At 44.2% G+C, this 14,658-nt stretch overlaps 1 protein-coding gene across 1 annotated transcript; it reads left to right on the top strand.

Annotated features, from left to right (window-relative positions):
- The first annotated feature begins 4,075 nt into the window (after window positions 1–4,075).
- On the top strand, window positions 4,076–14,656 carry LOC105686828. Its single transcript, XM_048650058.1, has 4 exons — window positions 4,076–4,557; window positions 6,913–7,431; window positions 14,244–14,427; window positions 14,500–14,656. The coding sequence occupies exons 2-4, from the start codon at window positions 7,268–7,270 to the stop codon at window positions 14,572–14,574; spliced, it is 423 nt and encodes a 140-aa protein (XP_048506015.1). The 5' UTR covers window positions 4,076–4,557; window positions 6,913–7,267; the 3' UTR covers window positions 14,575–14,656.
- The last annotated feature ends 2 nt before the right edge of the window (window positions 14,657–14,658 follow it).

Raw genomic sequence — 14,658 nt, 5'->3', positions numbered from 1 at the left:
GGGTATATCGCAACGAGAGATTCGGATTTTCGATGCCGTAATGACGTCGGCGTGACGTCGTTTCCGGTAACTGTCTTATACCGGAGTCGAAATTTCATATTCAATGTTTCTTGCACAGGTATACCGACATATACGCGAACTCTCCCGCAAGTGAATATCCATATAGCGGGAGTTGTGAGAACGGTACTTGACTCGAACTTAACCGGATACGGTGATGATTTTTTTTTTTTTTTGTTGTTTTTTTCTTTCCCCTCTAAATTCATGTTTCAACACGACACCGTAATGAAATATACGCCGGATATGCCCGTACTGACGTGTAAATATGCTTCTGATATCGAATGTATCGGAAGAAATAATTTCGCCTCGTTCGATTGCCTTGTGTAATATGAGTCGATTTCAACCAAAATCACGAGGAGAACGTTCGCTGAAATTCCTCAGGTGAAAAAAAAAAAAAAAAAGAAACGATCGACGTTAATCGAACTGATTTACGGTGGAAGTTGAAACGTATCTAAAAGTTGCCGGTCACGCCGACCAAGTTCTTCGGCGAATGATGGTTTGTTGTTGTTTTTTTTTTTCTCTTTTACCGACGTCATTAGCTTCTCGAAATATCACCACGTTAAACGAACTCGATTAAAACGAATGAACTTTTGTTTCATCCCGATTAATAACCTCGTACAACTCCGTTGTCGCACGCGGCGTCTCCGGAGGTACCCCTGCAAGTAGACGTTATTACCCCCACGTACACGTGCGAGTCGGTTTGATAAATTTTCCGTGTCCCGTGGTAATTAGAAGTAACAAGTGAAAAAAATAAGCGGGTAGCTTCCTATAAATTCTGATTTGAAAAACTTTTGCTGGTTTATAACGCGATTAAATCCTCGCTATTGTCCGCTAACTAGATCGGTAATAAATCTGCTCTCACGTTGAGCGTGAAAAAATAGATAATTAGTAAATTTTTTTAACGAACCCAACTCCCATATCTATGAACATGTATCGTAGGTATATTTTATTGAAATTTCGTCGAGGGGCAAAAATTGGGCAATCCGAGTCGAATGCAGAGTCGGATCGGTTCGTTTCCACAACGTGACGTGACAGAGTCGAAATTCGCAATAATTATAATTTTCTAACGTTGAAACCCGTCTTCATCAAACACCGGTAGATATATAAAATGATAATTACAACAAACGAGTTGAATTAATTATCATATTGTTTGTTCCGGTACACAGGTAAAGAAATAGATCTTACGTTGCGATTGTGCCCCTCGTTTAATTTAGGGTAGAACGAGCCAACGTCGAGTACTAATAAGAAATATCTTATACATTCGAAATGGCTGGTAAACATTTTCATACACTGCGAACTGTGAACAGTTAAGAATTTATACTTTATCTCTTCATTCCGCGGCGATGTTTGTACGAATTTTCCGCAAGGCGTTTGATACCCCGTTGACGGGGCACGTCCACCATTGATTCCGACGAAGCGATAATTACTGTTTATTTATCAGGATTCCGATCCCATGTCCTTCTGTAGGGAAGAAAACGGAGCCTCGTGACGCGCATGGTAATCACTCGGATGCATCGCATTCTATTCTCGTTCGAAGTATGCTAAATTTAGCGGATACGCCAAGTGCGATATTAAAGCATAAGTATATTTTATTCAAACGGTACGCACCGCGCTTACGTGGTTTAAAATTAAAATTTAACCGCCCGTGGTATTCGAGGTTGATATATCGTCTGTGCAATCGTTTTAATAAACATTGAAATTACCACTGCCATCGATAACTATCGTTGAAACGTTAAACGTGCATATCATAGTACCCAGCTCCTACGTACGTACGTATACCTCGGCGTAGATTCTATCTTCGCTTTACGAGATGCTCGTGGAAAAATAAAAAAAAAAATAGAAAAATAAAATAAAAAAAACCGCACAATATTCATAACGCCGGGGAGAAAAAGAGAAAATTATGAAACGTAACGAGTCGTATAATCAGAGATTAACGAATAATAGTCGGCAAGAACAGTGCAGTTTATTTATTTTAATTTCTTTTCCCTTTTTTCGTCGTTGTTCTGTTATTATAATATACATATATACCTATAACTCCGTTCCACGAGCGTTCTTTCGAGATTCATTGCAAGAGCGAATTCAGTCTTCTGGAACCGCGGCCACTACGCGAAAATCAACGCTCGTAAACTTCTTCGGCAATTTCACTCATCCTCCTATTTCGAAACTGGATCATTATCTACGCGTAGTTGCGATAGCCCGGACTCGGAAATCTGACTCGTAACGGAAATCTTTAAAATTCACGTCGACCCCTGGCGTAGCGCGGACCGACAACTCCTACGTCTCGCAGGTGCGACGATCGCCAGCTCGCTGTTACGCGTAACTCAATCTTCGTCGTAACAGTGGCCTGCCTACGTATGCTTACGATACCTCCTATGAATCGAAAATCCTTCATATCTCCCGAATAACGAGTCAAGACTCGGGAATTCGAACGTAGATTTTGAAAAATCTCATCCCGTCTAATTTTCCACATTTTCAAGATTTCATAGCTGCCGGTGATAACGAATGCGGATCAGCGACGACACTTCGAGGTGGTCTCCGTCTCCGCGGCAATAAGGGTTGGGATTCGAACAAATTAGCACCGGACGAAAGTCCTCTTGTTCCGATCTCCTCCTCGCGTCGATGGAACGGGCGTCGAGCGTTGTTCGTTCCTCGAGGACCTCGGCCCGGAGTATAATCAGCGATCGGCAATCGGCGGTCGACCGTATAGCTCCACCTCTCCGACTCGCGGTTCGCGGATCTCCTCGTCTCACTTTTCAATCTTTCCCTCTCTCTCTCCCTCTATCTTCGGCGAAGATAATTTTTGCCACGTATTTGCAAACTGAATAATAAATACGGGCATACGAGGGCTGTACAGTTCCGCCTTCACGCAGCTCGGATTGGTCCCTATCCGTGCCGAGGGGACGGCCACGTCGTCCCCCGGAGTTCGCGTTGCTGTGCGCTGCTTCGCCGAAGCATACGCGATATTCTTCTCTCTTAACGTTCACCGCCGCACAGGTGAGCTCGAGCCTCGGCCACCGATGCGCGGATGTGCTCGGATACCTCGCTCGCCTATTCCAAAGCTATAAGCTGACTCTCCGCAACGATCCCATTCGGTCGCCTCATCCGATCTCTCGCCTCTCTCTCCCCAGACGAACGCGACGCTCCGCTCCTTTCCCTCGCGCGGGGCACCCCGGCGTCGCGACGCTCTCCGGGAGGCCCCCTTTTCTTTTACTCGTCCGCATCCCCCCGTAGCGAACCGCGCACCTAAAATCTCCGATGTTTCCATGGGTAGCGCGTACCCTTCGGATCCACGATTAAATAATTGCTTCGATTGAGGCCGCATGTCTTCGACGAACCGATCGCCTTGTCCGGAAATTAAGGGGTGTTTTCTTGGATAATTTATTTCGCTTATATCCTCGTCCGCGGAGTAGGTGAGAATCGAAAATTGGATTCGGAATGTCCCAGTCGTAACGATGTTGTATAGATGCGTGTGACGTGGATAATTGAATTCTCGTAGGCGCGGATCGGTATAAAAGTCGTACACGTACTCGCACCGGCGTTATCGACTCGGTAAGTTAATCTCACGCGCTTGTAACGCGACGCCTTTTATCGAGAAAGCCAGTAATTTACCGAGGTCGCAATTTTTCCGTTGAAAGATGCTCCGCCGAACCACGTGTAAGTAGGTATAATACAAGATACGCAAAAACATGAACGATCCCCGCCTACACACCCGCAGAAAAAAAAAACTTACCGATCTCCAGATTTTTTTACCCGCTTCGCGTTTCCACCAGAAGTGAAACATCTCGCGATCGCCTCCTCTCGGGAGTTGCTCATCCCCGGCGAAATCTTGGATGTGGTGATCCGTTGCGCGCACGAAATCGGTATGGGCAAGGGTCAAATGTCATCGGTGTTCTATTCCAGGGGGGCCACGTGCCTTCTCCTGGTGCGTGGACTGTACCTGTGCGCCGAGACAGGGGCCCACGGGGCCCACGGGGCCCGGGGTCCCGCCCGCACAACCGTGCAGTCGACGGTTTGCCGATCCCGAGACACGAGTCACCGACGCTCATGCCTCCCGCTCACCTGGGAGTCGACGGTCCTCGTTCAGCGCTCAGTCGGTTCGAGTCGTGCACCACGAAACACAGAGCCAGGCCGGACAGCACTGCCCGTTATCGGTCGCGCCCGATGACAGCAATAATTTTCTCTCTCCCCGAAAATCGGTAGTTTGAAAAAGAAATGGAATAAGATCGGTAGTCGAGATCGGCATACTGATCCGCGCGCCGGTCGTTCGTGGGCAGAAGTGTCGTTTGTGTTCAACGTGTACGTACAGTATACATACACGTGTAATAATAATAGTTATACTGCAGTGTGGTGCCGATTACCGATCACCGATCGCCTATTGTTATGTCACAGTCCCACGCGCGAGTGCAGATTATGGGCGTTATAACGAGGGATTGACGTTGTTTCGCGTAAAAGTTGAAATCGTTCACGATTTTCCGAAAAATTAATCGACGATCGTCACAGGTGAACGAATATATTTTGCAAAGACATTTGCGAACAACGCAGAGTAATTGATTTGTTTTGTTTTCTTCTTTTTTTTTTTTTTTTCTTTCTTACGCTCGTTTCAAGGCGAATTTAAACCGAGGTGTGTGACGTTTTGGAAAGGTGTGCAAGAGAACTGAAACATATAGCGTTGCCCGTCAAGGTAGAGCCACTTAATTCTAGGTATATATAGGATTGTTTAATTTAATATTGCGGCGCTCGGTACAGCGAATTATCGCACACAATTACGGTCAAAGAATCGTTTGATGGAATTCCATAACGATTCCCTGATTACACTTCAAATAAAAGATGAGCCGTTTTATTAACGAAAAGTGTGGATTACGGAGTGACATCGATTCCGCAAAAAGTATCCAATTAACGGACTGTGGCCACTGGCCAGTCGATTATATGGTGCAGGTTGTAATCGTAAAATAATACACGTACTTCTTACGTAGCGCGAGTCGCTTGACTTAACTAATTGAACCAAAGTGATTCAAACTTTTTATTCAACGAATGCCATATTATCACCTATCGAATGAATCGGACGATTTCTCGAATACCTCGAGAGAACCAAGATCGCAATGAATTCTCTTTGATGGAATCCAATGAGTTTTTTTTACCCCACGATCAAATCGGTTGGTAAAATCATCGCAGATATTGTTGGTCAACTATCGATTTCGATCAGTCTCAACGTCTGTATATAAGTTACGCGAGATAAAATATGGAGTAATGAGATCAAAAGACAGTTGGAAAAAAAACCACATGAAATCGGTAATGCGACCTAGTTTAAGGGAACAAGCGCCACCACAAAGTCTAGTATGAACAAACCGGGAATCCATGAGTCACTTAGAAGACTCGAATCAATGCTGATCGGTACGAGAAATCGAAAATCTAGTACGGATCGAGTGACCCGCGCCGACTCCGAAGGCCTTATTTCGATATACTTTAGCCGTCAAATCTATAAACTCTTTGTTACACTTTCCAATAAATTTGGTCCCACCTATTGACTTCCAATACAGAAGCCGTTAGGTTTTGCAGATCAAAAAAGTTAAGGAACATGTACATCGGCTACGGTTTCACAATAAATGGGCCGAACCGATTCTCGAATTCCTGATACATTTGGGTACCGGATAAATCGTTAACGTAACATCATAAGATTACTAAAAAAAAAAAAGAAGAGGTATCGGTTTTTAACCGGCGGGAAATCTGTTTCCACATGTAGATACATACGTGTCGTCGGCGATACTTCGATTGACGCGTATAGGTCACTGAAATTATTGCCCTGTTCTCGTCACGACGTCAAAAGAAATATCGAGCGTGAGGAAAACATCTCTCTTGCCATGTTTCCGAGCTTCGATGCCCCGCCGGTGGCTCTTAAAAAGTTGATCGGTAAACCGATCGGTGATTTATACGACGCCGGACAGTTTTTTTTTCTCATACTCTGACCGGGAACAATTTATTAAACGATTCCGGAATTTCTCCAAAGTGATTGCTGGAAAATCGGCGCGGATACACGTGGAGCAACGACGATCGGCAAATTTAGCGGCTGATAAAAAAAAAAAAAATAAAAAAGGAAAGAGTAGAAAATCATTCGGTTCTCAAATCTGGGCAATAAATTGCAGACTTCGAATCAGTCGAAAATTAAAATATCCGTACCGCCGAGAATCGGTTCCGTACATAGAACCACAGGCGTCTGCAGCGTTCCTAGTACATACATTCACACGCGATCGAAATCAAATAGATTTAGCATAGTTCACACCTCTGTAACGGAGGTCTCAATTGTATCTGGTCGTGGAATATAAACGACTGATGATGATAATATCAGATCGATACACATGATATTGGTATAACGTTATCGAACCACCTCAGCGAATGCCGTGACAAGGATGAAACACGCTGCAAGGAATGCAGTAGGGTGTCGCGTATCCGCTATGCTAAGAAAATTGGCCAAACGTCCCGTAGCTGCAGAAGTGTATTAGAGAAGACGAAACTGTACTCGGCGTGGCTTCTGCTTCTGCTGCTGCGGCACGGCGGTATATAAGATTATACTATACGGTCAAATTTTCACCGACTTAACTCCAGGGTGGATGTAATGACCCCGGAAATAATTCTATCGTGAGAGCGGACGGAGGAAATTGGCATAGAGTCTCGTTTCTGTATTATGCGCGTATCTGCTGCAACGGGATGGAAAGATTCGAGGGCCCAGTTTTTCCATCGATTCTCATAAACATTTTATCCAATAATATCGCACACCTCGGCTTGATCAACCATTTTCCTTATTTTTGTTTTTTCGTATCCAAAACATAGAAAATATCCTTGTATAATTGTATATCGCAGGTAGAGATATCAATCAGCTAGGAGAAACTGAAAAATATTTCGAGTGCAGATTGAACGTACGAAAAGAAAGAGAGAAAAATTCCTAGTGGTGCGACGTGCAGGTGTGAGACTCGCGATACCGATTTTCAAGTGATTCGACCGAGTTCGTTTCTGTGAATGAAATGAGAAAATGAAAATATAAACCCCCGCGCGATCAGGACGCAATATCGCATTAGTCGCTAATTATATCGTCGCGCGATACCTATGCGGAGAATAAAATATAGTGCAGCTGGGAAAAAAACAGACAATTTTTCCTAAAGTGTATAAACTTGTGAAATGGATGGTACGTTAAACAAAAGTAAAGCAGTTTTAATATATGGATGCCCATGGGTGGAATTTGGCCGAAATGTGCCAGCGTTACCATCAGGCTGTTCCTGCCGTCCAAAATTCTTCGACAGCTAGAGACGCCGCGGCCGCCATTGTGGGCACACCCGTTTCGACGCACCTCGAGCAGGCCAGCCCTTCTTACTCGCATTACACGTAAGATATTTAATTGCTCCACTAGAGTAATGCCTAGTAATTAGAACGAGAAAAAAAAAAAAAAAAAACTAATCGAAGATCCGTCATTCAATCCGATCGATCGTTTTCAAACAATCAATAACTCGTCGATATTGTTCGTGCAGAAAACAAGGAGGTGCACGAAAAACATTCTGTCCCTCGTAGGGCTGCGACTCTGTTTTTCAAATTACATAAAATCGAATCTCAGGTGTTGCGATACGTGTGAATCGAAGCCGCGATCAGGAACCACCGTATCTTCGGGCATTGGAGAGAAAAAAAGAATTAATGAAATAATTAACAACCATATCATATTTAGGCGTTGAACCGCCGGCCAAGTTTTATAGCTGATCTATAAAGCTTAATAAGTACTTTTATGATTAGCGGGAACTCGTTAGTGTATGTAAACCGAATTGATTTATAGTTTAATTATGGTAACTTAAACGATGCTTGTCTCGTCACGATCAGGTCCCCCCCTCTTCGATGTGGTATACGTACGTAAGTACGTACGTATATACGTATATATAGCGCAATTGCATTTGAACGTCACGCGCGATTGTCGCAGCAACGTTGCAACGCCGATCGGCAACATTCGAGTGCCGACAGTTTCGGCGACCTCAAAAATTTTTCACCGAGGGAACGATATTATTTCGATGTCAAGAGAAATCGAACTTAACGCGCGATTACCAAATTATCATTTCGACGTATTACTTTGCCGCTCGGCTCTACCTCGCGTAATGTCGAATATTGTAATATTTCTCATCGACCGCCCAGCCGCGGAACCGCACGCGAACTACCTCGACGAATTCAAATTTGGCTATAGATTATTAATTATTACTTTCTAAATTCCTACCGAATCTTACCCAGTAAATCCCTCCAGGTATGACACACAATTCCAGTACCGTGCCATCCTTATTCCCGACACAAAACGCACCGCCATTTTGGAGAACGGAACGCGCCGATTCGGAGACAAACGCACTTGAAATTTATTCGCCTATACTCGCCTCGTAATTTTCTCTCGGCTCTGGAAGATTTATTCTGTTTTTTTTTTTTTTTTTAATATTCGCGCGTTACGAAAACGGTGTGTACAGAAAAATCTCCATTTTTTTCGAATCGATTGGGAAAATACGAATCGGTTGTTTTTGATAAGGTCAACGGGGGGGGGGGGGGGTGGGGGTTAGAAAGTTATCACGGCTATACATATACCGCGATACGAGTAGGTAGGTATATTAATAACAACATTGCGAATTAGGGATAAGTATACATGATACGGAGGGTAGAGCTACAATCCTGTTATTAGTTTAGCGATTAACGGAGATGATCTCCAGGCAAATTGGAGGGGCGGGTCTAGGATACCAGCATCGAGCTTTCGACTTCGGTTAACGTAATCGCCAATCGCTGTGGTATATGGATGCACTTGGGCGTCGTTCGCGAAATGCGGGGGTTGAAGCTCTTGTATATATATTTTATCTTGATCGTCGCCGCTTTCCAAATTTCATTTCTCTCTCGATATCGTCCAATTTGTACAGATTATAACAGTTCGCGGGCCGATCACCGACCCCAAAATATATTCATATCCGCAGCAATGATACAATTAATCGCGAGGCTTTCGAGACCTCCGTGATTTTTGACAGAATTTTTTTTTTTACCACAGTCCCTCGTACTCGTGATATTTCGAAAACGTACATATTTCGTCTCCAGAGGTAGGTATATATGTATACGTTGCGCCGCTGTCGCTCGGCGTCGAAAATTGTCTTCATTAGAAATGTTCCGGTCTGTTCCATCCGGTGATCACGGCCGTCGCACGGAACACGAACCGTTCCTACCGGCAATTCTGTACCGCACCTTCGTAACCTAGATTCAAATTGAAGGATGCATTTTAAAATTTACCGCATTACGCTGCGAGATCGAAATACGAGTCGCGCGCAAATTTGGCGATTCGAACGTCGTTTCATTCGGGTGTCCGTCTCGATAATCGGCCGTCGGATGTGGATGTGGCAAATATTCGACGCGATCGAAAAAATGTCGATTTTACTTCGGCGCGGTAATTCGCCGGGGAAACATCGGCGAGGGGGGTGCGGGTGAGATGATCGAGCCATTCGATCAATTAAATTCCTTGACGCGGTTTATCTCCACGGCATAATGAACGCGGTTCTAGGCTTGTCACGTGATAATTGCAGGAACTTCCTCACCGTGCACCGTGAGCGGTAAAAGCCATCAGATTGCTCGTCTCGTCGTCGTATCGGAGCAACTCCTCGATTGCGATTCGAATAACATTGGTGTGGAATTATTGAATCGATCGAGCAAAACGTCGCTCGTCGATGTTCGTCGAAACGTGTATACAACTCTAACGCACGAGGGTATAACGTTCGGTGACGTGTTGTTTTGATGAAAAAAATGATTAAAAATCAAATTTTCCCGAGTTGTATGTACCCGACTACCTGCGCAATAAATTTCGTCGAATCGTAAGCGCGACTACCTTACACCTTGCGGAAAGAACAAACATTAAACTCGCGTTCCGAACAACGATAATATCGATGAGGAATCAATAATTCTGCGAACGGCGCACCGCGGTGCAGGATATAAAGCTCGCGATGAGCCGTTCTTGGTATCCTGCATATGAATACTACGTACAATATATTTAATAAAAGAAAAAAGAAAAAAAAAAGAAAAAGAAAGCGCGAGCGTCGCACAACAATATTACTTTGAATTCATTTGAAAATCATTCGACACGATATATCGAACTAACCGGTGTGCTGCAGTTCGCATTTGGTGGGTTTGATTCGCTTGACCCATGTGAGACCTGAAATCAAAATCAAAATCAACGGCAACTTTGATTTTCTAGTTTATGCACGTAGCTTGATTGGGAAAAAGAGGTCGGGCACTCGGGGTGCGTTGACACGTTTATGCAAAAACGATGAATTTTATTGCCAAGTAATTATTCCCGACGAAACGGAGGATTTATTACATACGAAATAGTGTATTTTTAAGTTTGAAAAAAAAAAAATCGTTGCGTCGAGTCGATAATTGTCGGATAGTTGAAGGTGGAAATTTTATTCAAGACACGGTATAAATAATACACAGCTGCTATAACGCGGGTAATCAATGAGGTGGTCGTTTCGCGCAAGATAAGTTATACCAATTCCGCTCGACGGAAGGTCGAATATTAAAATTCCAAAGGCAAACCCAGACCACATTTAGACGTCGCGATTCCACGGAAGCCTAGACTCATCGGTCTATCGGTGAAACCGAAAAATAAAAAAAAAAATAAATAAAATAATCCCATTCGATAACTTATTACGTATCGCGGATCGCGAGAAATCAAGAGTGCCGAAAAAACCCCAAATGACACGTGCGTACGCATCCTGTATTTTTTATAGCTGAATCTCATTTACGCGGATATATTGTCATCAAAATTTCAGTCTCTCAACGATATTCCTGACCACGGTCAAGTTTCGACGAGCTTAGCTAATGACTAGAACACCTCGATTATAGACAAACGTTTTTCGATATCTGCAGACCACCCGTTCGATATTACTGCAATTTGAGAATTATCGTTTCATCGTTTTCGCAGGTTTCGGTAGACCTGATTTTTTTTTTCTTTTCTTAAATCTCAATCGTCGTAATGCCGATTGAAATACAAATTAAAACCGAAAATCTAGAAACGATACGATGCCACTTTTAATCTGAAATCTCAAACCCCGAAGCATTAGTAGTGCAGAGGTGAACCTTTGAGGTCGTAGCTTCCGCTTACCGACCAAACCATTGCGCATTCGATTTAAAAGTTTAATCAGGCCTTATAAAATTACGGTTCATAAAGAAACGTATTTTTCAATACGATCTCGGCTGAAGCATCGACGGCAGCTGTGGATTAAAATTGATTCCGAGATAATCTGTTGAATGTTTTTTTGACGTATCCTTTGTATGCATATTATACCTACGATTTCGATGCTGTCGTCCGCGCTGTCAATATTGAGTTAATCTTCTGATAATCCGGTGCTGGCGAGCTTACAGCTCGATCAATCGATCGATCGATCGAAGATTCATTTTTGGCGCAGAGATGAGAAACCATCTTGCGAAATGAGAATAATTATATCGAAATAACGTAGCTTCGCCTCCTTGTAAACACCCGTAACGTCGCATGTCTGAAAATATGCTATCGCAAATGCATTAAAAATAGGTGTATGTAAATCGAACGGCGTATATCGCAGACAAAAATTCTGAAAATATCGCTGCGATCGTCGTAGCCGCGCTACATCGCGAAGTTTTAATCACAGCGTGAAAACCGATTTCCCGTTAACCGAGGGTGTGGAAAAAATAGACAAAAATAGAAAAAAAAAAAAGAAATGGCGACCGCGTCGAACGAAACCGTGGCACACACCGCGGGCACCTACGCGAATATGCTTATAGACGGATGCTTAAGAAACACGTCATCAAATCCTCAAGGATGACAAACACTATTTTATTACAACATGCACACCACTCTCTCCTAGTACCCGATCTTACGTGGTCGCCCGATCTGCACTTATCTTTTCTGTACGACCAGCGTCTACTTGTTTCAATCAGACTCACGCCTAGTTTTCTTTTCCTTTTCATTTTTTTATTTTTTTTTATTTATTTTTTTTTCCTTCTACAAATTGGCGTCGCTGACATTCAGACCCGATAAGCGACCGACTGCAACGCATACTCGCGTTTCATTTACATCGAACACGTCGCACGGCGAAAAATAAACGAATTGTAAAGGAGAAAAACGAAGGTCCACCTCGCGCCGACACCGCAGGACTAAAATAATTAATGTGTTTCCGTGACGTGTGTCGCAGGAATTAAGCAGCGATTATTTGGGGCGTGAAAAATTGATTAATTATCAGTGCCGAAGTTGAGCGCGAGATAGCAACGCGTCTGTCGAGGAAGTTTCAGCAACTCTTCGGCAATATAAAATCGAAGCGGGGCTCGTAAAAATGCAGCGAACACAGCGATGCAACCGCGATGGGATTGAGCAAGCGCGTGTTTCTCGAACAAGAAAATTTGCCGCCGACGATCATGTCCCGGTATGAATTATTCGTACGATTTTACGATCAATACCACCGGGGTTAGCGTAATAGAAGAAAAAAAAAGAAGTCGCTCCGCGAACCGCGTCGTAAAATCAAAGTTCGATTTTAGACCCACTCACCTTACAATTAGAATAGAAAGTGGCGCTGTTCTTGTTCTCTACACGTACAGCTCGTACACCGCGTAGTAACCGGGCGCGTACGTACATCTGAATATTACAGAAGATCACGAACTCTGTAGAAAACATTTGCGACGTTGAAAAAGTTTGCGAGGTACACAAACATCAATTAATCATTTTATCGCTCACCGCATACGAGAAATGCCAAGCGAAGGGCCACCTCGCCTACACACGTACACGTACGTACGCAATACCTGCACGCGCGATTAGATTACAATCTTACCGCCCCAGTTCTTACTTCCGCAAAGATTTCACACCGATTCCGTATCGCGAATGTACCTATAGAATTTTCATCGAAAAATCTAGATCTTCCCGTTCGTGTGTATATCGTGTAGGTACACGTCCATTATACACCGCGTATAAGCGTATAATGAACTCAATGCATAAAATTATATTGTTCGTATCTCGTGTATAAGGGGTGTAGCCGAATACGGTTAGCCGAGAAAAGAAATTTCCCTCCTCCGAGGTGTAATATAGGGATATTCCCCGGCGAATCGGTTTCCAACTCCTCGTACATTATTTCGTCGATCTTCGCTTCTTACTCCTCGCGTACAAATGAGACACACTTTTGCGCATCGCGTTTTACGATACCTCGATTTCTTATTTAACCCGGCGTAGATTTTATTCTGTCACGGTGCAGGGGGAACCCTAGACTTCGAGGGGGCCCTCGGGGCGAACGTCGGTGCGCTCGGTCAGTTACCGATAACCGATCCGATTGAGAAACCGAACCCGTAACCGATCAGTCGCCCGATCGCGTTCACACGTATCGTGTACCTATACAGATATACGATATAACGTCAACGATGGAGGAGCGTGCAAAGGTCCGAGAAACGCGACCGATCCCGAAAGAGCGGAGAAGAGCGTAATATAGGTATTGATACGGATCGAAGAATTAGTTCTGTGTCAAGTTTATAATGTAACGCGCGACCGAGAGACTAGACTTACGCACATTTCATTTTGCCTCGTATGCATACGTATACACGCGCACACACACCTGTAATAGGCGACTACACACTCGACGGAGTCTTGTTATTGAATGAAAATGCCACGACTTTTTTGCCCCTCATCAGCAATGGCATCTCGCGCGAGAAGAGAACGAAACAATAGCCATTATACTATAGATATATATATATATATATATATGAAGTACACACGTGCGATTCGCGGGTATACACAGAGAGAGAGAGTTTTATTCATACGTTTCTCTCTGTAATAACGAGGAATCGGACGATTGTGTGTGCGAAAAGCGTGCGCTACGTCGCTACGACGTATTCGTATGGAGTTGTATTTCGTTGTGCTCGAGTACGACGAGTGCAGATCGTAAGCCGGTACATATTTATGCCTTAAGGACAATCGTGGGAATTCCATTGGATAACCTTCGCCGGTTCATTCATATCGATCAACCGCTTACCCCAAGGTGATTGATAGAATCGTGTCGCGCTTCTGGCGCGCGAGATCTCGAACCCCCCGCGGTAACACGCGAATGCGTTGTTATCCGCATGAATCGCGGAGGTAGCTGGAGATGAACCGCGGACGATGATCAACGATTTCGATCTTTTTGTGCTTTCAGAATGCTCGACAATTACGACAGGAGCGAACTGACACCTCCGCCGGTCAGCAGCTACGGAGGATCCCCGGGACTCTTGGCTCTCCATTCCTCGCTCTACGCCACGCCGACATCGAGGGCCTACGAAGTCGACGGCGGAATCGACGTCAGCGAGAGCCCCATGCCCGTCGACGCCCAAATAATACCGGTACGGTATTATTTTGTCTCCCTACTTTGTAGCCTTGGATTTGACGATTCATCGAATCACTGGATCCTATAGACCGGTGTACACCCAAAGTATCGAGTTCGTGGTCAGGCCTCGACAAATTTTCGACAAATTGACGTGTACTTTTGAACAACTGACCACCGACGACGAGAGCTCTTCCCTCGCAGTTACGCGGTCGAATCCTCGGAGAGTATAAAATCGTCTCTCACCGGG

The sequence above is a fragment of the Athalia rosae genome, chromosome 2 (assembly GCF_917208135.1).
Source record: "Athalia rosae chromosome 2, iyAthRosa1.1, whole genome shotgun sequence".
NCBI classification, from domain to species: Eukaryota; Metazoa; Arthropoda; class Insecta; order Hymenoptera; family Athaliidae; genus Athalia; species Athalia rosae.
This window is presented reverse-complemented; position numbering and strand designations above follow the sequence as displayed.